Genomic DNA, 26,957 nt, shown 5'->3' with positions numbered 1-26,957 from the left:
TGGGATTATATATATATATATATATATATATATATATATATATATATATATTGTTATTGTATTCCTCATATAACATAGCAGAGGTTCCAAACCCTACCAAAACCCTCATTTCTTCTACATTTCCCTTCCCACATGGAAATGGCAATTTAAATTTTACACGTTGATATCATTCAATTCCTGAAAATTTAGGTGATAATCCCTGTTAATGAAAAGCAAGTAAAGCAAAAAACAGAGAGTTTCAAATCCATAAAGATTTAAATGCAATTTGCTCAGTCCAGAAATATAAAGAAGTAGAACCTTTTAGAGAATAAGATTCAAAATATTTCTGCGTCGATTTTTTATTAAATATGAGTATTTTATTTTTCTATATTTCTCATGTTCATTTAACTAATCCGATCCATTATCAATTTGATAAAGAAAATAAGACATTTCAATTCTGATCTCTAAAGTTTTCTCAGGCTCGATCTAATGGTGATAAAAAAAAATAAACTTTGGACCTAACTCATAGCATGAGGATTGTACAAGACCAAGGACCTTAATTGCCCACATCAATTTGGGACTTTAACAGACAGAAATAAAAATAGACATACATATATAAATCCACATGCTGGTGGATTTTATCATAGATCATAAAAGAGGAGGTATTCATCAAAAGTGAGTTCCCATATCCACTCCATCAGCTCGAAGTCAAAATCAGCTCCAGTGGTGAATGATATGATCTCTTCTGGTGGAGGAATTTCCATCCATTTTTCTAATTCCATTAATGATGTAAAAGTTGATGACAGCGCAGCGCGCCTACAGGATAAACATAAGGAGTAATTTCCATTAACTTCTCTTCATCTTCAAGAAAAACGCCTGAAAACATAAAATTAAAATCCATACCAGCATTTTCGTAACTAGAATCTCCTAGTTCCCCCATATCGACTATCAATCCGAGTTCCTCATAATCCTTGATCTCCAATGGTGGAATTTCCTCTTTCGAATTTCCATCTGAAGTACTTTTCTTCAACTTGCTCTTCATTTCCTTCTCAACATTTTCTATCTCTACTTTCACCACCTTAACATTTTTAATCTCTACTCTCACCTCCTCAACACCGCCCTCGTTAATAACAGACCCCATAACAATAGAGAGAAGAAGAAAAAAAAAGGAGAAAACAAAGCAAAGGAAGAAAAAGAGAAGATTGTTTTGTGCTTCAATTGAGTGGTTAAGTGAGTATAAATAGTGAGGGAAGCAACATAGTATTTTTTGATTATATGCCTGCATGTATGACTCAGCACAAAATAACACACTATTAGCAAGGTGGTTTTTTTCCCACTGTATTAAAAACGTGATTACATGTAACCGTTGGAACAACCAACCCTACAAGAAAAAGGTGAATTATCTAGGGAATTTCATGGGGATTAGTATGAAAATTTGCAGGAAAATAAGTTTCCTGCGGATTTTCATACTAATTCCTAGAAAAATTCCATATAATTCACACTTTTCCTGTAGTGCAAGTATTATGCATTATATATTATGAAGTGTTGTCTTACTACTACTATTAAACAGTAAGCTAGTTTAGATAATTAAGAATGGAATAAGGCATAGTTTAATAGTGTTTGATTGAAATATCCTGACAAATTTATGAGAGTGATTATATATGTTGCTTTATTTTATATTTTTATAATATTAATGTATATAAATTAAATTCTAAAAATATTGTATAGTTTAATTGTTAGACGAAGATAAAGATTTTTTTGTTTTTTTTGAAACAGGTCATTAAATTTGCCCGAAGGAAAACCAACACATGGTAATTGGTATTGAATCATGTAACGCCAAGATGAGAAAATGCAATCAAAAAATACCAACCACTTATTTGGCACCTGGATGAACTTAACAATGTGGAAGTTTTTTTTTTGTTGTTATTTACTAATTTTAAAGTTAAAGATTCTGCAAACACTATATATGGGTTATGAAGACCAAGAGGCAACAAAAAGAGAGCTAATAAATGCAATTTTTAAATAGCTACATAATTATTTTTGACACGATTGTTGCATAAATTAATTAAACATTGTTTTTAAACTAGTTACATAAATTTTTTACACAATTGTTGCACAAACGCTAATTAAACACCCCTAATTTCATTAATCTTTCTTATTCATGATTTACTTTTTTTTGTTGCCTCTCTTTCTTCATAAGCCGTATAGAGTTGCAATCTACTCAACAAGGTTTGGGACAAAAAACTTGAGACGTAGGATTAATGCACAATTCATTATTACAAATTAAGTTACTTATTTATTTTAATTTAAGTTGTACATCATAACATAGACGGAAAAAAAAATTGAAAGACGATGATAAAAAGAAATCTACTTTGAACCTAATTTATGACATGAGGATTGCCCAAGACTAAGGATCTTAATTGCCCACATCGATGTGGGACTCTAACAGACAGAAATAAAAATAGACATACATAAATCTACAAGCTAAGAGATTTTATCCTTGATGATAGAAGCGGAGGTACTCATCAAGGTTCCCAGATCCACTAGTACTCCATCAGTTCGAAGTCCCAGCTAGCTCGATTAGTGAATGATGATCCCTCCCCTCCTAATCTGATCTCTTCTGGAGGAGGAATTTCCATCCATTTTTCTAATTCAATTAATGATGAAACAGTTGAAGACATCACTCCTGCATGATCCTCATAAGTAGTTTCCATTAACTTTTCTTCATCTTCAGGAAAAAAGTTAGAAAACATAGAATTAAAATCCATACCAACATTTTCGTAACTAGAATCCCCTAGTTCCTCCAAATCGATTATCAATCCGAGTTCCTCATAATCCTTGATATCAAATGACGGAATTTCCTCTTTCGAGTTTCCATCTGAAGTACTTTTCTCCAACTTTTTCTTCATTTCCTCAACGTTTTCTATCTCTACTCTAACCTCCTCAACACCGCCCTCGTTAATAACAGACCCCATAACAATAGAGAGAAGAAAGAAAAAAAAACGGAGAAAGCAAAGCAAAGGAAGAAAAAAAAGAAGATTGGTGCTTCAATTGATATGAGTGGTGGAGTGTATATATATTGAAGGAAGCAGCGTTGGTGTTTTGGATTATATGCACAGCAAGGTGGTTTTCTCTCCCACTTTATTAAAAATGTCACTATATCTAACCGTTACAATAATGAATTATTATGCATTAAATTTAATGAAGTGTTGGAATAAGGCCTAGTTTAATAGTGTCAAAATGAAATATCCTGACAAATTTGTGAGACTAATAATGTATGTTGTCTTATTTTATATTTATAGTATCAGTGTATATAAGTTAAATTCTAAATATATTGGATAGTTTAATTGTTAGACGAAAAAAAAGAGTTCAATTATTTTCAAACAGCTTATTTAATTTGCCTGAATGGAAACCAGCACATGGTAATTATTGGTATTGAATCTTGTAACGTCAAGATGAAAAAAGGCAAATAAAAAAAACAAACAATTTTATTTATTTTTTGCATCTGGATGAACTTTACATTGTGAAAGTTTATTTGTTTTTTATTATTTTTGGTGTTTTGCTAATTTAAATGATAAACACTCCGCATGCACTATATGTGTCCTCAATGAAGGCTCTAGAATACTAAAAATGTGTGCCCAATTTTGTTTTATACTTAATACACAAGTTAAGACATAATTACAATTCGTTTATATTTGAAGATGAAATTATAAGTAGCTCAGTTTGATGATTCTCTATTGGCATGGTGTCAATCTTTTTTATTCTTCTCCTATGAAACAATACAAGGAGACAAATTGATAGTGTGAGTGTGTGACAATGACAATGCTATTGTAGAGTTCAATTTTTTTTTTCAAACGGGTCTTTAAATTTGCCTGAAGGGAAACTGACAACCATGGTAATTGGTATTGAATCTTGTAAAGCCAAGATGAAAAAAAGCAAACAAAAAATACCAATCACTTTTTTGGCACCTGAATGAACGTTACAAATGTGTAAGATTGTTTTGTTTTTTTTTTTGGTTTTTTGGTGTTTTACTAATTTAAAGGGAAAAAGATTTTACATGCATTATACATGTGTCTTGAATGAAGGTTCTAGAATATTAGTGTGTGTCAGTTTTGTTTTATACTTGCATAAAAGTTGAGAGATAATTACAATTTATTTGTATTTAGGAAGAAGTTGCAAGTAGTTCAATTTGGTGGTTCTCTATTAGCATTGCGTGAGTTTTCTTATTTTTCTCCTATTGAAATGAAACAGTACACGGATAATTTTTTATAATATAATAGTGATTGTTTAAACAATAATTAGAAGAGTTGTTTTTACAATGAAACTAAATTTAAGGGAAGTTTATGAAAGCAATTTTATTTAAGGAATGCTGATCAACTCTTTTGGAAATAGTTGAATCCGGGAATAAGCATTAAGAACCCTATTTTTTCGTGGTCACTTAGCTTTCAATTTTCAAAGAATCAAGTTACGTCTCCCTTCTTTCATTAATTTGGAGAAAAGGAACCTAAATCACGAAAAATAATATTGCTAATTGAGCAAATTAATGAAATTTAGCCAACATATTTAGTGCTGTTTTTATTGATTTAGAGAAAAGAAACCTAAATCACGAAGAGAAACTTATCTAATAATCGGCAAATTAATGAAACTAACTAAGACATTTGGTGCTGCAAAGACGATAATATATTACTATGTAAAAATCTCCGTAGAAATGGATACAAAAACCCTAAGCAGATGGATGGAGAAGAATCCATTTTGTACCATCTTACATATTTTCAAATTGTCAAAAATTGTGAAAACCCATTCCGGTGCATTTATAGAAGACAATAAACAAAACTGATCAACCATCAACCCAACTCCTTAAAGAAAAAAAAATTTATTTAAGATGCATAAAAAATACATAGGAAAATTCAAAATCTTCTCTTTATTGCTAATTAATGTCTAAATATTTTGTCTTCTTTTTTTCTTTTTTCTAGTAAAATAATTTCCCTTATTGGACATGTTTTTATAGTCAAATGATCATTCAGCAGATAAAGTTCTTGTTATTTACCGTTCATTAAGGAAAATTCAAGCCATAACCAACCATAATTTGCTTTAATTGTTGATGATGATAAATAGGTTAATTGTTTTTCAGAATGTACCGTTCAGCTATAACATCCTCATAGAAACATAAATAATTAAAAAGAAATTTACACCATCAGTGCAATTCATTACAATTTACACCGTTATTGGATATAAGTTAAATCTTTTTGAATTTTCATTATGTAACAAAAGCGTTCATTTGAAGCAGTGGTATGAAAAAAAACACCGGTAGGATCAGTGTAGAAAAGACAGACAAGGTAAGTGGGACAGTTGGTAAGGAAACAGGTGATCTATCACCACAAGTTGGTTATGCACTGGAAAAGCATTTCGCTACCACCTATAGAGGCGTATCTAGAATTTTGAGATAATGGATGCATTATTACAAAAAGTTGATCTAAGATATAAATTTGATCGGTTAAATATTTGGGTTTTTACTAATGAAAACCGTTAAAATTTTAATATTATAAGTCCAATTATATATACCAAAAGTGCTAACAATTACCACTAAGAGAAGTGTTATCTAATTTTAGAAAGAAAAATAAAACAAGATAACTATAAAATTCAAATTTCTAACCTCACGTAGAGAGGTGCACCAAGTATTATCGCTTTATGTAATATTTCGAGTGTGAATTCACACACATCTATATTTCAATATTTTTTTAAAATATAACACTATCATATAGGATCTCAAAATGGAAGTATGGGTTCCCGTGACCCCTTCATACGCCTTTGGCTACATGACACATAGGAAACAAGAAAGTAAATGGGCCAAAAACTATAGCATACAGTGGCGGACCTAGAATTTTGTTCAAGTGGGTTCAAGTTACAAATAATCATGGCAACGATCAATAATAATAATTATCAATTTTTTTAAATTATATCCTTAACAAGTTATTTTGAGATGATATTCCTAACAAAAAATACTCTATTAAATTTTTATCTACTTACAAGAAAATTTTCCACATATTTTCAATTTAACAAGCTACTTATTACTCATATATATAAGACAAACTATAACAATTTTGAAAACCATAAATAAATAAAAATTAGTAAAATAATAAATAAATAAAAATGCACTATCCTAACTTTCGTGTATACCAAGTAAAAAGGAAAATAAATACATAATTTTGTATACTTCAAAAAATAAAACTAAGTACTACTCATCCGTTTCATAATAATTGTTTATTTTACTAAAATTAGTTGTCCACCTTACTAAATCAAGAAAGCATTAATCAAAATTTTCATATATTATCCTTGTAATTAATTCTTTTTGAAAGTGTTCACATTTATTTGTAAAATTCGCAATAAGTTTTTAAGGGGTGGATTAGTAAAATTATTTTCTTCTTAATGATTTCTTAATATGCATGTAAAAAAGAAAATGATAAAATAATATGGATCGGAGAGAATATTTAAAACTATGAACTTATTGTCTAAATTATTGACAATTTTAAATAATTCTCAAATACAAACATTAAAAAAAAAAAAAACTTAACTAATAAATTTAGAATATTACTGTTGTTATTTCACATGAACTAGAAGTCTAGATCTATAATAGTCTACATTTGTTAGTTAATTTTAAAAAGGAAAAGTATCAAGAAAATACAAAAAAGAACAAAAAGTTATGCGTTAACTGAGGTTCGAACTTGGGTCCACGGCACGAAAATGAACCCATTCACCACTGATCCACGCCATTCATTGTGTAAAGAGTGGGTTCATTTTACTTATATCAACAAACTTACAATTAATTTATATATGTAAAATACAAAAAATTTCGATGAAGTGGGTTCAATTGAACCCACTTGAACCACTGTGGGTCCGCCCCTGTCTATATATACACCCAAGTTCTCTACATTGATGAAGTTTGATATGAAGAAGACAGTTATAAACATTTAAGGTAATGATAACAAATGGCTGAATTCCTGTATATGTGATTTACACATCAATAACAACTATATTTCGATTTTCCTATGATTTATTCCACTCCATTTATTGATGCTTACCCTAGATTGCAGCATTAGACCAAAAAACACTTCCATTAGGATAGTTTGTAGCATTAGATGCGTTTCGAACAACCTTAATTCTTTGTAGATACCTCAGGCTAAACTTCCATTAGGATAGTTTGTAGCCTTTTTTGCAAAAAGAATTCTACGCAATTACTAATATTTTTATATAATTTAACAACCAAATGGAGCTAACCTTCTTTTACATCTTCGACAAGAAAGATCCTATCCTATTAAGATTATGATCCAACCATCTTTACAAAATAGAACAACTATACTAATGCATTTAATTAATCTACAATTGTTAATGCATATAATGAAAAGTATTCAAGGTGGATCAAATTGTCAGGTATTAGTCTTCTTGGATCTTCTTTGGAAGGTGGGAAAATCCAATTTATTCATCCTAAAAAGGCCTTTAGCCACTTCTGGAAGATCAACTTCCTGCAAATAAAAATCTTCGAGTCTTGAATTTGAGTGACATATTTTGCTAGAGCAATCTCTATGTTTAACCATAAGTGATAATGATTAATATAATCATCCTAACTTAATTGAAATTGTAGTGTAGTTATTATTGTTATTGTAAGTTTCTCGCGTTGATAATGAACTCTTAGTTATTACAGATTTCAAATTAATTATGATATTTAAATTTAAACTATGTAAGAAAAATAAAACACACCATACATTTCTCATTCTGATTTAAATATTAAATGTGAGTATTTTATTTTTCTATATTTCTCGTGTTCATTTAACTTATCTGATCCATCCTATATTAGGCCAACTGTACTCATGAGTCATGTCCCTAGCTATTCCTCCGCCAACCTGACTAGCGAACAATCACATGTAAAATTTCTCAATTTGATCCGAAATAAACATGGCCTGAAAAGTAAATCAGAAGTAAAAAAAATACGACATTTCAGTTCTGATCTCTAAAATTTTCTGAGGCTCGATTTAATGGTGATAAAAAGAAATAAACTTTGGACCTAATTCATAGCATGAGGATTGTAGGACCTTAATTGCCCACATCAATTTGGGACTTTAACAGACAGTAATAAAAATAGACATACATATAATGGTGGATTTTATCATAGATTATAAAAGAGGAAGTCTTCATCAAAAGTACTGTAAAGTTCCCATATCCACTCCATCAGCTCGAAGTCAAAATCAGCTCCAGTGGTGAATGATATGAACTCTTCTGGTGGAGGAATTTCCATCCATTTTTCTAATTCCATTAATGATGGAAAAGTTGAAGACAGTGCCCTTGCAGGATCAACATAAGGAATAATTTCCATTAACTTCTCTTCATCTTCCGAAAAAAAGTCAGGAAACATAGAATCAAAATCCATACCAGCATTTTCGTAACTAGAATCCCCTAGTTCCCCCAAATCGATTATCAACCCTAGTTCCTCGTAATCCTTGATATCCAATGGCGGAATGTCCTCTTTCGAATTCCCATCTGAAGTACTTTTCTCCAACTTTCTCTTTATTTCCTCCTCAACATTATCTATCTCTACTTTAACCTCCTCAATAATTTTAATAGCTACTCTCACCTCCTCAACACTGCCCTCGTCAATAACAGGCCCCATAACAATAGAGAGAAGAAGAAGAAAAAACGGAGGAAACATAGCAAAGGAAGAAAAAAAGAAGATTGTTTTGTGCTTCAATTGAGTGGTGAAGTGAGTGTATATATAGTGAGGGAAGCATCTTAATAAATATTTTTGGATTATATATCTGAATGCATGACTCAGCATAAAATCAGTCACACTATTAGCAAGGTGATTTTCCTCTCACTGTATTAAAAATGTGATTATATGTAACTGTTAATTACAAGAATCCATTATTAGTACTACTACTAAATAGTAAGCTAGCTTAAATAATTAAGATTGAAATAAGGCATGTAGTTAAATAGTGTCTAAATGAAATATCCTGATAAATTTATAAGACTTGATTATGTATGTTGCTTTGTTTTATATTTATAATATCGGCGTTTTTAAATTAAATCCTAGAAATATTTGATAGTTTAATTGTTAGACGAAGAAAAAGTGTTCAATATTTTTTTCAAACAGGTCATTAAATTTGCCTCAAGGAAACCAGCACATGGTAATTGGTATTATTATTATTATTTTTTTAAAAACGCCAAGATGAGAATGCAAACAAAAAATCCTAACCACTTTTTTGGGGCATCTGAATGAACTTCACAATGTGAAAATACTTTTCTTTTCTTTTTTGGCATTTTTCTAATTTAAAGGTTAAAGATTCTGCAGCACTATACATGTGGCCTCAGTGAAGGATCTAGAGTACTAAAAGTGTGTTTTCTATTTTACTTAGGACCCGTTTGACCATAGATTTTCCAAGTAATATTTGGAGGAAAAGTTAGCAAATAGTGTTTGTTTATATAATTTGCCATTATTGGCAAATATCCCAAATTTCCAAATACTAGATTTTTCTAGTATTTGGGCCAAATCTCATTATTTGGGATCTTTTAGAAATTGAAATTTTACGCCAAACTTTTATCTTTTACAAAAACATCCTCTATAGAAGTTGTTGCGTTGTATTACATAATTTTTTACGTGAACACCAAACTAGTGATGAAATATTCAGTTAGTATGAAAGTGATGATATGATTGTTGATGAAAATGATGAACAATCGGCTCAGGGTAACAAAGTCATGTGTTTTGTCTACTTCACGATATATGGAATGATGCTTGTTGCACTCACTCCAAACTACCACATTGTTCTAGTGTCATGGACACTACTTGTTATTTGTTGCAACGAAGATCCAATTGACTTGTAATACAAACTTATGGTTAGTTTTGATAGTTTTTAAAACTTATGGATATAAATCATATTTTTCTAAAAAAGTGAAATATGTTTCTCAAATAATATGGCCAAACACATGGTGAAATTTCACTCAAATTTTCACCCAAATAATATTTGCGAAAAATATTTAGAAATCTATGGCCAAACGCTAGTTTAATGTTGGGTTTTAAAGGTGTGAATAGGAAATGTGGACCCGAATAGTTCTTTTCTTCTTCTTTTCATCTTCTATTATTTCTGGTTTGCTAATCTGAATACTGGAGATAACACACAAGTTAAGACACAATTACAGATTGTTTGTATTTGAGGATGAAGTTTCAAGTAGTTTGATATGGTGATTCTCTATTGGCATAGCGTTAGTCTTTTTTATTTTTCTTCTCTGAAAACGTACAGTACAAGGAGATCAATTGATAGTGTGGCAATGATAGTGTTAATGTAAAATTATTTGTGTGTTTTTTTGTAATATAATGGTGACGGTTTCAACATTAATTAGAAGAGTTTTTTTCACAATGAAACAAGAAACTAAATTCGAGGGAAGTTTATGAAAGCAATTTTATTTAAGAAATGTTTATCAACTCTTTTAGAAATTAGGTAAATCTGGGAAGAAGCATTAAAAACCCTATTTTCTTTTTCCGGAGTAGTTTCATTTTTGGTCACGAACATCCCTGACATAACACTTAGCTTCCGATTCTTCCATAGAATTAACTTACGTCTCCCTTGTTTCAGTAATTTAGGTTTCAACGAAGAGAAACCTATCTGCCAATTGGGCAAATTAATGAAACTTAACGAAGATATTTAGTGCCGTCTTTGTTGATTTAGAGAAAAAGAACCTGAATGGTTAAAGCGCCTAATTCATAATTGACGAATTCATAGGTTCAATTCCTACTGGATGCACGCCAAATTCAGAAGAAAAACATATATGCTAATTTGAAAAAATTAATAAAATTAACCAAAACATCTAGTGCTGCAAAGGCGATAATATCTTATTATATGAAGATCTCCGCAGAGATAAACACGAAAACCTTAAGCAGTTGGATGGAGAAGAATCCATTCTGTACAATATTACACATTTTCAAATTGCCAAAAATTATGAAAACCCATTCCAGTGCATTTACAGAAGGCAATAAACAAAATTGATCAATTATCAACCCAGCCCTTACATAAAAAAAAATTTTGCTTAAGATGCATAAAATATATACAAGAATATTTAAAATATTCCCTTTATTGCTAATTAATTTCCAAAATTTTTGTCTTCTTTTTTTCTTTTTCTAGTAAAAAAATTTACCTTATTGGACATATTTTTAACTTTTAATAGTCAAATGGTCATTGATCAGCTGATAATGATGATGATTGCATTGCAGCTATACCATCCTGTTAAACCACATACGAACATGAATAATTAAAAAGAAATTTCATTGGATATAAGTTAAATTTCATGAAACTTTCATTAAATAATCTTCAAATCTGTTTTTGCATCTGGACCTTCACATTTGCCAGGTAATGATTTCAGAGAGTTCCTTATTCTTTCGAAAAGGATAAAAAGGTCATTTAGTAATATTGTTGGTGCAGAAAGTGAGAAAACTTAACTACACACCACTTTTAGATAATTGTATAAATTTTTCAACACTGTTGGTGTACACAATAGTTAATTATGCACCGTTTTAAAATAAATATTCGATTTTTCTTACACTATTAATGCAAAAAAGTTAATTAAACACACCTTTTAAATAGTTATATAATTTTTTTGACACGATTATTGCACAAAAGTTAATTAAACATTGCTTTTAAATAGCTACATAAATTTTTTACACGATTGTTGCACAAACATTAATTAAACACCCTTAATTTCATTGATCTTCTCTATTCATGCTTTACTTTTTTTTGGTTGCCTCTCTATCTTCATAACTCATATTGTGTTACAATCTCCTCGACGACGTATGGGACAAACAATTTGGGACGTAGGATTAATGCATATAATTCATCGTCACAAATTAAGCTACTTAATTTAAATTGTATATCGGAAAAAAATTGATAGATAGTGATAAAAAAATATAAACGTTGGACCTAACTCAAAACATGTGAATTGTCCAAGGCTAAGGACCTTAATTGACACATTGATGTGGGACTCTTAACAGACAGAAATAAAAATAGACATACATAAATCTACAAGCTGAGGAATTTTGTTAGGACCGAAAATAAGCAGGTGTAATGCGGAAGCTAGCAAAGCAAACCTCAAAAGACCACAAGCAAGAAGATAAATGAGAAATATACCAAAAGACACAAAGATTAAACGTGGTTCGGTCAATCGACCTACGTACACAAAGGAGATGAGCAATCCACTATATAAATATGAGAGTACAAAATATAAAGAGAAACAACCTCAACCAATTCACTCGGAATACATGGGAGGTTCACACAAGTGATAATGTATCAAGCTTGTGACCCACAAATTCTCCCCCTAACCAAAACTCTCAAAGCCTTTAAGACTACATTGTGAATACTAATTAAGTTAGAAGGAACAAGCCTATATTTATAGAGTCCTAAAACTCTTTCCTACAAGAAAAGGACTAGCTACTCCTAAACCTTTTTCTAAAAGAAAAACCTATTTATGGTAAGAAATTCAGGGCAAATAAAACCCAACAGAATTTATCCTTGATGATAGAAAAGAAGGTACCCATCATAAGTGTAAGGTTCCCAGATCCACTCCATCAGCTCAAAATTGCTCGAGTAGTGAACGATGATCCCTCTCCGCCCATCTCTTCTGGAAGGAAAATTTTCATCCATTTTTTCCAATTTCATTAATGATGGAATAGTTGAAGACGGTGCCCCTACAGGATCAACATAAGGAGTAATTTCCATTAACGTCTCTTCATCTTCAGGAAAAAAATCAAATAACATAGAATTAAAATTCATACCAGCATTTTCATAATAGTGCTAATATAGAATTATGTATATGTGTTTTTTGTAATATAATTATGATTGTTTGAACATTAATTAGAAAAGTTTATTTTTTACAATGAAACAGGAAAATAAAATCAAGGAAAGTTTATGAATGTAATTTTATTTGAGGACCTTCAAATCTGTTTTTGCATCTGGACCTTCACATTTGCCAAGTGATTATTCCAGATTATTCTTTCAAAAAGGATAAATAGGTCATTTAGCTTACCAGATCGGAAAATAGCATATACTCCCTCTGTCCCAATTTATATGATATAGTTCGGATTTCGAGATTCAAACAAGTTTATCTTTGACCGTAAATTTTTCATACATCTTTTAAATATTTTGAATTATCAATTATTGTGACTTATAGTACTTTTTATCTAGTTTATAAATATATAAATTTCATTTTAAAAAATTTGAAGATTTCATGAGCAAATTCTCGGTCAAACTCAAACTGTTTGACTCTCGAAAAGCGAAATGTGTCACATAAATTGGGACAGAGGGAGTAGTATTTAAACATGTAATCCTTAAGAGTAGAAAAGTTGCTTTTAGATAGCTGTATAAAAAATTTTGACATGATTTTTGCACAAAAGTTAATTAAATATTATTTTTAAATAGCTAATGCAGAGGTTAAAGATTCTGCATGCACAATATATATGTTTTGAAGAAAGGTTTTAGAGTACAAAAAATGTGTGTTAGTTTTATTTATACTTAACATATTTGAGGATGAAGTTGAAAGTAGTTCAGTTTGGTGGTTTTCTATTGGCATGACGTCGGTCTTTTTTATTTTGCTTCTTTGAAACAGTACAAGGATAAACTCATAGTGTGGCGATGACAGTGCTAATGTAAAATTATTTATGTGTGTTTTTTATAATATAATTGTGACTGTTTGAATATTAATTAATTCGAAGAATTCTTTTCACCAAAGTTAATTATGCAGCGCTTTAAAGTAAATAAAAAAAAATTGACATTATCAGTACATAAAAGTTAATCAAACACTATTTTTAAATATCTACATAATTTTTGGCGCAATTAATAAGGTGGTTTTTTTCCCACTCTTCTAAAAATGTGATTACATGTGTCTAACTGCTCTTATTTTATATTTATAATATTAGTATATATAAGTTAAATTATAAATATATTGAATAGTTAAATTGTTACTTAACTTTTAGACGAAGAAAAAGAGTTCAATTTATTTTTGCAGACAGGTCATTAAATTTGCCTGAAGGGAACCATCGCATGGTAATTGGAATTTAATCTTGTAACGCTAAGATGAGAAAATGCAAACAAAAAATATCAACCACTTTTTTTTCCACCTGAATGAACTTTACAATGTGAAAGTTTGCTTTTCATTTTTTGGTGTTTTGCTAATGTAGAGGTTAATGATTCTGCATGCACTAGTTCGCCCAAATCGTTTATAAATTCGAGTTCCTCGTAATTCTTTATATCCAATTGCGGAATTTCCTCTTTCGAGTTTCCAACTAAAGTACTTTTTTCCAATTTCCTCTTCAATATTTTCAATCTCTACTTTCACCTTTTAAATAACTATATAATTATTAACACGATTGTTGCACAAAACTTAATTAAACACTGCTTTTAAATAGCTACATTATTTTTTTGACATAATTTTTGCACAAAAGTTAATTTAATACTGCTTTTAAATAACTAATTTAGAGGTTAAAATCCTACATGCTCAATAAATGTGTCTTGAATGAAGGTTCTAGAGTACTAAAAATGTGTGAAAGTTTTGTTATAATTATACTTAACATACAAGTTAAGAGATTATTACAGTTTATTTATATTTGAGGATGAAGTTGAAAGTAGTTCAGTTTTGTGGTTCTCTATTAACATTACGTCAATCTTTTTTATTTTATTTTACAGAGAGTAGAAGAAAAAAATGGAGAAAACAAACAAAGGAAGAAAAAGAAAAGATTGTTTTGTGCTTCAATTGAGTGGTGAAGTGAGTGTATAAATAGTGAGGGAAGCGACTTAGTATTTTTGGATTATATGCCTGCATATATTACTAAGCACATAATCACACACTATTAATTAACAAGGTTGTTCTTTTTCCTAATGTATTAAAAATTGGTATTGAATCTTGTAACGCCAAGATGAGAAAATGAAAACTAAAAATATCAACCACTTTTTTTGGCACCTTGATGAACTTTACTGTGTGAAAAAAATTTATTATTACTTTTTTGGTGTTTTGCTAATTTAAAGGTTAAAGATTCTATACGTACAATACATGTGTCCTCGGTGAAGGTTCTAGAGTACTAAAAGTGTGTCAATTTTGTTTTATACTTAACTTACAATTTAAGAGATAATTATAGTTTATTTTCCAATTTTCTCTTCATTTCCTCCTCAACATTTTCAATCTCTACTTTCACCTTTCAAATAGCTATATAATTTTTTTTACACAAAAGTTATTTAAACATTGCTTTCAAATAGTTTCATTATTTTTTTAAACAATCGTTGCACTAAAGTTAATTAAACACGGCCTAAATAGCTAATTTAGAAGTTAAAGATTCTGCATGCACAATAAATGTGTCCTGAATGAAGGTTCTAGAGTACTAAAAGTGTGTGTCAGTTTTGTTTTATACTTAGCATATAAGTTAAGAGATAATTAAAGTTTCTTTGTATTTGAGGATGAAGGTTAAGAGATAATTATAATTTGTTTGTATTTGAGAATGAAGGTTAAGAGATAATTACAATTTGTTTGTATTGGAGGATGAAGGTTAAGAGATACTTAAGTTTGTTTATATTTGAGGAAAATAAATTCAAGTGAAGTTTATGAAAGCAATTTTATTAAAGGAACCTTCACATCTGTTTTTGCATCTAGACCTTAACAATTGCCAAGTAATGATTTCAGCGAGCTCCTTATTTTTTCGAAAAGGATAAAAAGATCATTTAGTTTATCGGATCGGAAAATAGCACATAGTATTTAAACATGTAACCCTTAAGAGTAGAAAAGGATAAAAAGGCCTTTTTTTACATTGTTGGTGCACAAAAGTTAACTACGCACCACTTTTAGGTAAATTTATAAATTTTTCGACACTATTGGTGTGTAGACAAGTTAATTATGCACCGTTTTAATATAAATATACAATTTTTTACACTATTAATGCACAAAAGTTAATTAAAAATAACTTTTAAACAACTACATAATTTTCTTTGACACGATTGTTGCACAAAAATTAATTAAACACTGTTTTTGAAAAGCTATATTAATTTTTTTGACACGATTATTGCACGAAAGTTAATTAAACATTGCTTTTAAATAGCTAATTCAAAGGTTAAAGATTATGCATGCACAATATATATATCTTGAATGAAGGTTCTAGAGTACTAAAAATGTGTGTCGATTTTGTTTTATACTTAACATACAAGTTAAGAGATGATTTTAGTTTGTTTGCATTTGAGGATGAAGTTGAAAGTAGTTCAGTTTGGTGGTTCTCTATTAACATGACGTCAATCTTTTTTATTCTATTTCTCTGAAACAGTATAAGGAGATAAACTCATAGTGTGGCAATGAAAATGCTAATGTATAATTATTTGTGCGTTTTTTTGTAATATAATTGTGATTGTTTGAACATTAATTAATTAGAAGACTTTTTTTTTCGCAAAAGCTAATTATGCACCGTTATAAAGTAAATGTACAATTTTTTTGACATTATCGGTGCATAAAAGTTAATTAAACACTATTTTTAAATATATAGATAATTCTTTTTGGCACAATTGTTGCACAAACGTTAATTAAACACCCTAATTTCATTGATCTTTCCTATTCATGCTTTACTTTTTTTTTGTTGCTTCTCTATCTTCATACCCATATAGAGTTACAATCTACTCAACGATGTTTGGGACAAAAAACTTGAGACGTAGGACTAATGAACAATTTTCATTGTCACAAATTAAGCTACTTATTTATTTTATTTTAAGTTGTACGTCATAACATACACGGAAAAAAGAAATTGATAGACAGTGATAAAAAGAAATCTACTTTTGGACCTAACTCATGACATGAGGATTGTCCAAGACCAAGGACTCTAACAGAAAAAGAAAAAAAAACAAAAAAAAACAGACATACATAAATCTACAAGCTGAAAGATTTTATCCTTGATGATAGAAACGGAAGTACTCATCATAAGTGTAAGGTTCCCATATCCACGCCATCAGCTCGAAGTCCCAGCTAGCTTGAGTAGTGAATAATGATCCCTCCCCTCCAAATCTGAACTCTTCTGGAGGAGGAATTTCCATCCATTTTTCTAATTCCATTAATGATGGAATAGTTGAAGACAGAACCCCTACAGGATCAACATAAGGAGTAGTTTCCATTAATTTCTCTTCATCTTCAGGAAAAAAGTCAGAAAACATAGAATTAAAATCTATACCAGCATTTTCGTAACTAGTATCCCCTAGTTCACCCAAATCGATTATCAATCCGAGCTCCTCGTAATCCTTGATATCCAATGGTGGAATTTCCTCTTTCGAATTTCCAACTGAAGTACTTTTTTCCAATTTTGCCTTCATTTCCTCAGCATTTTCTATTTCTACTCTCACCTCCTCAACACCACCCTCCTTAATAACAGACCCCATAAAAATAGAGAAAAGAAGAAAACGGAGAAAGCAAAGCAAATGAAGAAAAAAAGAAGATTGTTTTGTGCTTAAAATTGAGGGAAGTAAGTGTATATATAGTGAGGAAGCAACGTTGGTGTTTTGGATTATATGCACACACTATTAGCAAGGTAGTTTTCTCTCCCACGGTATTAAAAATGTGATAACATGTAACCGTTACAATAATCAAGTATCATGCATTAAATTTAATGAAGTGTTCTACTACTATTAAACAGTAAGCTAGTTTAGATTATTAAGATTGGAATAAGGCATAGTTCAATAGTGTTTACATAAAATATTCTGAGAAATTTAAGAGATTGTTAATGTATGTTGCTTTATTTTATATTTATAATATCAGTGTATATAAGTTAAATCCTAAAAATATTGGGTAGTTTAATTATTAGATGAAGAAAAAGAGTTCAATTTTTCTTCAAACAGGTCATTAAAATTTGTCTGTAAGGGAAACCAGTGCATGGTAATTGGTATAGAAACTTGTAACGTAAATGCAAACAAAAAAAAAACCACTTTTTTTGGCACCTGATGAACTTTACATGTGAAAGGTTGTTTTTTTGTTTTTTTGGTGTTTTGTTAATTTAGAGGTTAAAGATTTTGCATGCACTATACATGTGCCTTGAATGAAGGTTCTAGAGTACTTAAAGTGTGTCAGTTTTTTTTATACATAACATAAAAGTTATGAGATAATTATAGTTTGTAATTGAGAATGAAGTTTCAAGTAGTTCAGTTTGGTGGTTCTCTATTGGCATGGGTGCATGGCGTCAGCCTCTTTGATTTTTTTTCTATTGAAATGAAACAGTGCAAAGAGATTATAAACTGCTAGTTTTTATAATATAATTGTGACTGTTTGAACATTAATTAGAAGAGTTTTTTTCACAATGAAACTAAATTTAAGGGAAGTTTATGAAAGCAAAATTTTATTTAAGGAATGTTGATCAACTCTTTTAGAAATAGTCGAATCTGGGAATAAGCACTAAGAACCCTATTTTCTTTTTTCTGGGGTCATTTCTTTTTTGGTCACGGACATCCCTGGAAAAGCACTTAGCTTCCGATTTTTCGACAGAATTAAGTTATGTCTCCTTTCTTCCATTAATTTAGAGAAAAGGAACCTAAATCACGAAGAAGAAAAAATCTGCTAATTGGGCAAATTAATGAAACTTAACTAAGATATTTAGGGCTGTCTTTATTGATTTAGAGAAAAGAAACCTAAATCATGAAGAGAAACCTATCGGGTAATTGGAAAAATTAATGAAATTAACTAAGATATCTAGTACTGCAAAGGCCTTACTAGGTGAAGATCTCCGCGGAGATGGATACAAAAACCCTAAGCAGGTGGATGGAGAAGAATCCATTTTGTACCATCTTACATAGTATTTTCAAATTGTCAAAAATTATGAAAACCCATTCCGGTGCATTTACAGAAGGCAATAAACAAAATTGATCAACTATCAACCCTGCCCCTTACATAATAAAATTGCTTAAGATGCATAAAAAATACACAAGAAAATTCAAAATCTTCCCTTTATTGCTAATTAATGTCCAAAATTTTTGTCTTCTTTTTTCTTTTTCTAGTAAACAGTTTCCCTTATTGGACATGTTTTTATAGTCAAATGATCATTCAGCTGATAAAGTTGCTGTTATTTACAGTTCATTAAGGAAAATTCAAGCCATAGCAACCACAATTTGATTTAATTGTTGATGATGATAAACAGGTTAATTGTTTTTCAAAATATACAGTTCAGCTATAACATCCTGTTAATTAAACCACATACGAACATGAATAATGAAAAAGAAATTTACACCATCAGTGCAATTCATTACAATTTACACAGTCATTGGATATAAGTTAAATCTCTTTAAATTTTCATTATGTCACAGAAGCTTACATTTGAAGCAGTGGTAGGAAATAAAAACACCGGCAGGATCGGTGTAGAAAGGACAGAAAAGGTAAGTAGGACAGTTGGTAAGTAAACAGGTGATCTATATATACACTCAAGTTCTCTGGTAGTCCTACATTGATGAAGTTTGATATGAAGAAGACAGTTATAAACATTTAAGGAAATGACAACAAATGGCTGAATTCCTATATATTGAAGACACAAGGCGTAGGGTTTTTTATGTGATTTACACATCAATAACTACTATATTTCAATTTTCCTATGATTTACCCAGATTTACTCCAGTACTCCACATATTGATGTTTACCCTAATCTACTATAATAGGTTAACTACATTGATTGTTTAAAAAATCTTTATATTGTTAGTATTTACGACTTATATCCATTAACTTAAGCATCAAAGCTATTTGCAGAAACCACAGTAGGCAATTTACAACATTTCACTGATCAACTACCTTGAGGATGCTAACTTTCTTAGACTAGATTCATGACCTTATTAGCTCGTAATCCACACACACATATGCCTCTCAAATTTAAATGATCTTTAGCAGTAGTATTGTTCTCGCTAAATTCATACATCATTGAGATCTCTGATTTATCTATACTATTTTTGAGCATGTAAGATTGCATCTAGCTTGAAATTAACAACCTTTAGCAGATGAAAATGTTGATTTCCATGGGTCTATCGAAAATAACATAACTTTTGTATCTCTATGAAATAGGGATTAGATCTGATACACACTCTATTCTCCCTAGATCCATTACGTACACTAGGTAAATGTTGTTGTAATTCTCATCTAACCTAGCAGAGGTTCCAAACCCTACCAAAACCCTCAATTCCTATTGAGGTAAAGAGACGAAAGCAACAAACAAAGATTTTTAAATCTTAAAATGCAATTTGTTCAGCCCAGAAATATAAAGTAGTAGTAGTAGTACCTGTTTGAGAATGAGATCCAAAATACTTATGCACGGACTTTTGAATTCAGGGTCTCAGCTTGATTACTGTTCCTCCATTAAAACCCCAAATTAAATACAGAAGATTAATTCACTGTTTAATGCTCTGAAATAAAAATTGACAGGGAGAACGAGAAATCACCTGAAGAGAAGCTTTAAAACTCATTTAGAGTTGCAATTTACTCGACGAGATTTGAGACCCGGCAACTTGAATCACAAGATTAGTGCCACAATTGATCGTCAGAATCAGAAATTAATCGGCCGGGAAACCGATTCAATCGGGAAACAACGGCCCACGGCTCTGAGAAACATAAACAAATTTTTGGCTAAATCTGCTTAGGAAAAAAAAATTATCTTCATCAATTTCTCCGTCCCTTTTTACTTGTCCATTTTGGACTTTTTACTTTATTTATCTTCATCAATTTATTGACCGAGTTAATATTTTTTAAAAAGGTACAATCTCTTTAATAAGTAAATTGATTTTGAAATTATATCAATTAATAAGAGGAAATGGGTAAACTCACCATTTTAATTATTATTTTCTTAATAGGTGCGTCGAATTAAAAATGGACAACTAAATAGGGACAAAGAGAGTAATAAATTAAGAGTTAATTAAATTGTAGGAGTCAACTTATTTAATTAAAGATAAACCTTTATATAAGTTACTCCATTGGTTCCTAATTACTTGTCCAATTATTTTTTTTACTTGTCCATTTTGATAAATCAAAATAAGACAAAAAAAAAAAATTATATATTATATCATCAATTAATTAATTTTGAAAAAGGTAGAATTTCTTGAAAATCTTAAAATTTTAGTTCATCCCCTTCATAATTAATAGGGATAAAATGGTAAACTTACTATATCAATTGAGTATTTTTTTCTAATAGGTGTATCAATTCAAAAATAGACAAGTAATTAAGGGAGTAATTCATATCCCTTTTTGTTTATTACGATAACATTAATCCATTTCTTTTACTTGTAAGTGATGATGATTAATAAAGTCATCCTAACTTAATTGAAATTGAGTGTAGTTATTATTGATAATGAATTGTTAATATGGATTTCAGATTAATTATGATATTTTAATATTTGCTATTTAAATTTTGACTATGTAAGAAAAAAAAAAAAACACCATCCATTTCTCATTCTGAATTAAATATTAAATGTGAGTATTTTTTATGTACCATAGTCATTAAATTAATCCATCCTATATTAGGCCAAGTCATATCCATATTCCTCCGCCAACCTGACGAGCGACCCATCACTTGTAAAATTTGGTCACTAATCAACATTTCAATTCTGATCTATAAAATTCTCTCGTCAAAGTTGTATAATCCCAAATACTTTTCTTTCTTTTTTTCTAAATTTTACACCTTCTAGAGAAGTGTTACATCATACCTTGTGTTCCAAATGACTACTCATCATCAGATCCTATGTGCATTAAATTCCTAACCCTTTTTTAGTTTCTTTCTGCCTAGAGTTTTTTTTTTTTTTAATTTCTGGGAAACGAAAGGTTCATTAATTCAGTGAGGTGCAAGAGGGTTCTGTAATGGGGAATCGGGTGAAATTTCCAGGTATTACTGATGAATTACAGAAGATGTTAGATGCAGATATGGACAACGTAGACGCCAGGCGTTGTGCTAGAGAGGCATTTAAACATATTCAACTTTCAATTGATCATATCTTATTCAAGGTATATTGTCTTGATTGCTCATTGTTAATATAAAAATAGACTTTTTGCTTCAAAGTTTGGATTTTTATTGGTATTGGTCTATGGTGCAAACTGCAAAGGGACTCAAGTATTTGTGTGTGATCATACTTTATAATAAAATGGTTCTTGCTCAATAGTAGGAAACAACTTCTCTATAGCTCTGGGAATAATAATGTGCTCCTTTTTATGTTGGAGTCATAGCTAGGAACGTATTGGACTTGAATATGCCGAGCCTTTAGAAATTCTGATCTATGGTACAAAACTACTTTTGAAAGAGAACCGTATTCTATCTACAGGAGATACTCGTTTATTCAGTATAGGACCATCCATAACAGTAATATCTATCTTTCTAAGTTATTGTTAAGTAAGGATTTATCTGGTTAAGATTGTTATAACTTTGGAAGTTTACACAGTTGAGACTTGTATACATATTTTACCTTTGTCGTCTATTGTAATGGAGGACTGAGTGTTTCCAAATGGGTGTGATATCGTACGTGGAAGTAACGTATTTCTTACTGATCGATCTTTTATGTTTTTTTAATGATTGCTTCTTCTATCTTTGCACCAGGTGCCACATGCTGGATTGAAGATGGAGGAGGTAAAGCTTATGCTCGTATTTCCTTTTTTCTAATGTTGTTGGAAATGTGTTGACGCCTTATTGCCTGATTTTCAGTACTGAACTGTCAATGTTGTTTTAGTATATGCCATTTGCGTCACTTCTTATTTGATGAACTGAGATTTAGCATAGGAATGATAGGATTCCATAAGAAGAATTAATTGGGATTTAGTTTCCTTATTTAACTGTCAACCTTCTATTTTGAATTATGAGAGAATTTCGTAATATTGGAAGGTGATATATATATGCTTGGTTCATAAGATTATAAGCTCCAAAATTTATAACATACTATCAGTAATGTAACATTCATATATATCATACTCATTAAACTTCTAAAGCAAGTGACGAAGGGGATAGTTTGGGAAAGATGACTCAAAGCGAGAAAAGTTTATTTTAGTGTACAAGTTATTGACATTTGGATGTTATAGCCATAATATTGTTGTGATTTACATTGTATAATTTTTACAACATTCTGTGGCACAGTCTTATGAGGTTAATTCTCGAGGGCTTGAAATCTTCTCCAAAAGTTGGCTTCCAGAGACACGTCCAAAAGCTGTTGTCTATTTTTGTCATGGTTATGGGGATACATGCACTTTTTTTGGTGAAGGTTTGTTGCTTGCAAAAGTATTAAAGTCTCCGACAAGTTAATTTTTTTATAAAAGAATTTGTAATGACTATCCTTATCTGTAGGCATTGCAAGGAAATTAGCATATTTTGGTTATGGAGTAATTGCCATGGATTACCCTGGATTTGGGCTTTCAGAAGGTCTTCATGGTTACATACCAAGTTTTGACCAGCTGGTTGATGACGTCGTTGAGCATTACTCAAAAGCTAAAGGTATGACTTAATTGGATAACCAATAACCTACTTCATCATTAAATGGATTCTTCTGAGAGGTCAGGCACACATAATAACTTCTCCGTGTAAATTTTGGTATTTCGACTAGCATCAAGCAAAGATAGCCGGAACATGACGACTTGACTTGGAATGTCATAGCATTTTCTTATTCTTCTTGGCACTCTACTACAGAAAAATCTGACAGTTAATAGTTGGTTGCAGAAAAGCCAGAGTTCTGTAATCTACAAAGCTTCCTATTTGGGGAATCCATGGGTGGAGCAATAGCTTTGAAGGTGCACCAGAAGCAACCTAATTCTTGGAACGGTGCTGTTCTTGTTGCACCTATGTGCAAAGTATATCTCTGGAAATGCTTCTCTATTCTTACTGATGCCTCTGATTCATATAGAGTGATAACTGGTTTTTTGTATAGATTGCAGATAATGTGGTTCCATCATGGTTACTAACACAAATCTTAATTGGCGTCGCAAAGTTTCTTCCAACGCAGAAGCTAGTTCCAACACAGGATTTAGGAGAGTTGGCAGTCAGAGATGCAAAGAAGAAAGAACACGTACGTATCACTTTGTTTTCTGTATAAAGCAGCTCTATAAGGTAATAGTTCTTAGTAGATCAGGAAAGTGATAGCTTCAAAATATGAGAGGCTAATAGTGCTTGTGCCAGGAATGCCACTGTTACCTATCTCAATTGCATTAAGTGATGTTGATTAGGACTATCTTGATTTGTTGAACATCATATTTAATTGCGCAGATACACCCCGCCCATTTCTCATATAAGATGTAACCTGTTTCTTCTGTGTGCAGACTGCCTATAATGTCATCTCTTACAAACATAAACCCCGTTTACAGACCGCCCTGGAGTTACTGAATGCCACAAAAGAGATAGAGGGACTACTAGAAAAGGTGAGTCACGTGTTTCAACTTTTCTTTGAATTAGTGTAAAAATTCATTGCCGTGTTAACTGTTTAAAGGTCTATATGTGAATATCTTCCATTTATGGGAGTTGCTCCACAGTCGGAATATATAGCCCTGTGTTTGTTTGTATTAATGAGGTTCCAGTTGTTTCTAATATTAAAAAACTTTTTATTATGTATATTATTCTTGCTGGTGTATCATCTTTTGCTCTTGTAGTTTAGGAAATACTTCTCCTCAATTAGCTTGATAAAGAGTGCCGAGAACTGTCCTTAACTGTGATAATTACAGCTCTTGTTAATTCGTATGCATATAAATGTGAATCCACTTCTGTTTTTGTACGAATCAATCTTCTCATTTATGGTCAACATTTTTTCGACCCCTTCTTGAACGAATATATTTTAGTCCTGTAGAAGTCTTTGCTAAGAGAAGGATCATCTCATTCATTGTGCTAGGTATCAAGGAAAATCAATTCTGACTTCAAAAGGGATGTTCCTTTTGATTTATAAATGGAAATTTACCTAGATTCATGAGCAACCTTATACTGACAGGGAATCGAGGCATAGTTGAGTTTCTTGGTTACTTATTTGATTGTAAAATTCCTTTGCTAGGGTGATTATTAGTGCCTGTGCCGAGGGGAATTGGACCATTGAGATTGATGTCCCTGTTACTATGCACCTGCAGGATAAAAATGTATATGATTCTACAGTAATCCAGTGTCTTTAGTAGTAAAAAGGTCGAAACATCTGTGTTTTATGGCCTCATCTATGCTACCTACCAGCATAAGCATATGATTGAGTTCCAACTTTCGTGCAATCTGCATTCATATATCAAATTGTTGTCTACATATTGATAATAGTATTACTTTACAGGTATCTCTGCCATTGTTAATCCTGCACGGAAAGAGTGATCTAGTGACCGATCCATCCGTTAGCAAAGCACTGTATGAGAGGTCAATTAGTTCAGACAAGAAACTGTTCCTTTATGAAGATGCTTGTCATGCCTTGCTCGAGGGTGAGTCGGATGAAATGATACTTCGTGTCTTTGGTGACATTATTTCATGGCTGGACGAGCATACCATCTCCTCCTAACCATTTCTGCAATTTTCGTGTTTTATGTTTGTTTGCTAATTTATCTTGTAAAATTTACATGGTAGAAAGACACCTTTGTTGAGTTGTGACTTGTACATGAAATGAAAAGCAATGTAGTCATTCTGAATTTAACTTTTCAGGACATAATCAGCTTTCTTTAATTTCTCAATGTGTTCGATACGATACAGTAAGAGAAAGAAAAATGAGAGAGCACTATATGTTGCCGTGGAGGTAGGATTTTCACCGAAGGGTTGATCTTAATTCTACTAGAAATATATATTCACCTTTGTCTAGATTTATCAATTTTGCTTTTTCCTAGTTCTTAAAAACCTTTGGAAAAAGGATAATCCGGAGAAAAGGCAAAAAGGATAAACCTGTCAGAAGTTGGACCAATAAAAAGTAAATCCAGGCTATGTAAATCCAGAATGCTTCCTTATAATGGTCCACATTCGTCTTATTTGAGATGATTTATTTATTTGTCTGGTATAAACACATGACATATAAATGGAAATTAATGGAGTATTTGTACGGCTCGCATAAAATATTAAAAATCGAATTATCGAATTATCAAATTGAATCAAAATATTTGGTAATTTGGTAACTCAGTGTTTGATATGATATTCGATAGTAAAATTTTAGAATTATGGTATTTGAATTTAGTATGAGACATTAGTACCATTTGGTATTCGGTATTTTTCGAATATCAAATTATTTACTTAATGAAAGTCATATATCAACATATTCATTACTCGTTAGTACAAGTCCAAAGAGAAAGTTAAAGAATAAGCATGAACAATCCAAATACATATATTTTTTAATTAGTTGTATCAATTTGTTTTTTATGTCTTCTTACTTATCGATCTTCTATTATATCGTGTTTCCACATAAAAACAAATAGAAATGATTGGAGAAATATTATTATTGAATGCTGTATCAAATCAAAATTTAATTTACCGTTTACCAAATTATCAAATCGAAATTTAAAATTTTGATATTTGATATCTACTTTTAACTACCAATTACCGAATTACCAAACTCAAAATTTGGAAAACCCGAGTCAAATACCGAACACCCAAGCCTAAGTATTTGATCTAAAAAATGGAATAGAGAAGTAAATGGAAGAAAAATACACACATTGGTTGAAAAGAATCATCTTTCCCGTATTTGGTTTGGATAAAGCAATAGAAATGAAAAATTGAATAAACTCAAGAGTCACATTGCGAAAATGACAATAATGGTCCCTTATGTTTGAGGCTAGTTTACAAAATAGTCTTTCAAATATGCACCGAACTATTTGGTCATTTAAATTTGTGTAACACGTTTAGTTTCCCCCAAATATTCATCAAATTCTATTGACAAGAACTATGGAAAATAAAAAAGAGGAAATAAGTGAAAACTCACATATAGAGATTAAAAAAGTTTCTTTTGGATTTTTTGTTATTTATTTTAATTTGAGGAATATTTGAAGTTTTTGTGTTGTAT

The 26,957-nt window shown here is 30.8% G+C and overlaps 1 protein-coding gene and 1 non-coding gene across 2 annotated transcripts; both read left to right on the top strand.

Annotated features, from left to right (window-relative positions):
• The first annotated feature begins 1,394 nt into the window (after positions 1 to 1,394).
• MIR8001B (microRNA MIR8001b) lies at positions 1,395 to 1,461 on the top strand. The gene has a single exon (NR_127180.1). It is a non-coding gene; the product is annotated as a microRNA MIR8001b (primary transcript).
• Positions 1,462 to 21,801: 20,340 nt separating this feature from the next.
• LOC102592158 (caffeoylshikimate esterase-like) lies at positions 21,802 to 25,582 on the top strand. Its single transcript, XM_006357794.1, has 8 exons — positions 21,802 to 21,987; positions 22,574 to 22,603; positions 23,105 to 23,228; positions 23,312 to 23,458; positions 23,681 to 23,811; positions 23,889 to 24,026; positions 24,277 to 24,375; positions 25,257 to 25,582. Exons 1-8 carry the CDS (start codon positions 21,844 to 21,846, stop codon positions 25,473 to 25,475), a joined length of 1,032 nt encoding a protein of 343 aa, XP_006357856.1. The 5' UTR covers positions 21,802 to 21,843; the 3' UTR covers positions 25,476 to 25,582.
• Positions 25,583 to 26,957: the final 1,375 nt, after the last annotated feature.

Source organism: Solanum tuberosum, unplaced genomic scaffold, assembly GCF_000226075.1.
Source record: "Solanum tuberosum cultivar DM 1-3 516 R44 unplaced genomic scaffold, SolTub_3.0 scf00244, whole genome shotgun sequence".
Classification (NCBI taxonomy): Eukaryota; Viridiplantae; Streptophyta; class Magnoliopsida; order Solanales; family Solanaceae; genus Solanum; species Solanum tuberosum.
Note: the sequence above shows the minus strand (reverse complement) of the source record. Positions and strands in the feature narration are given on the sequence as shown.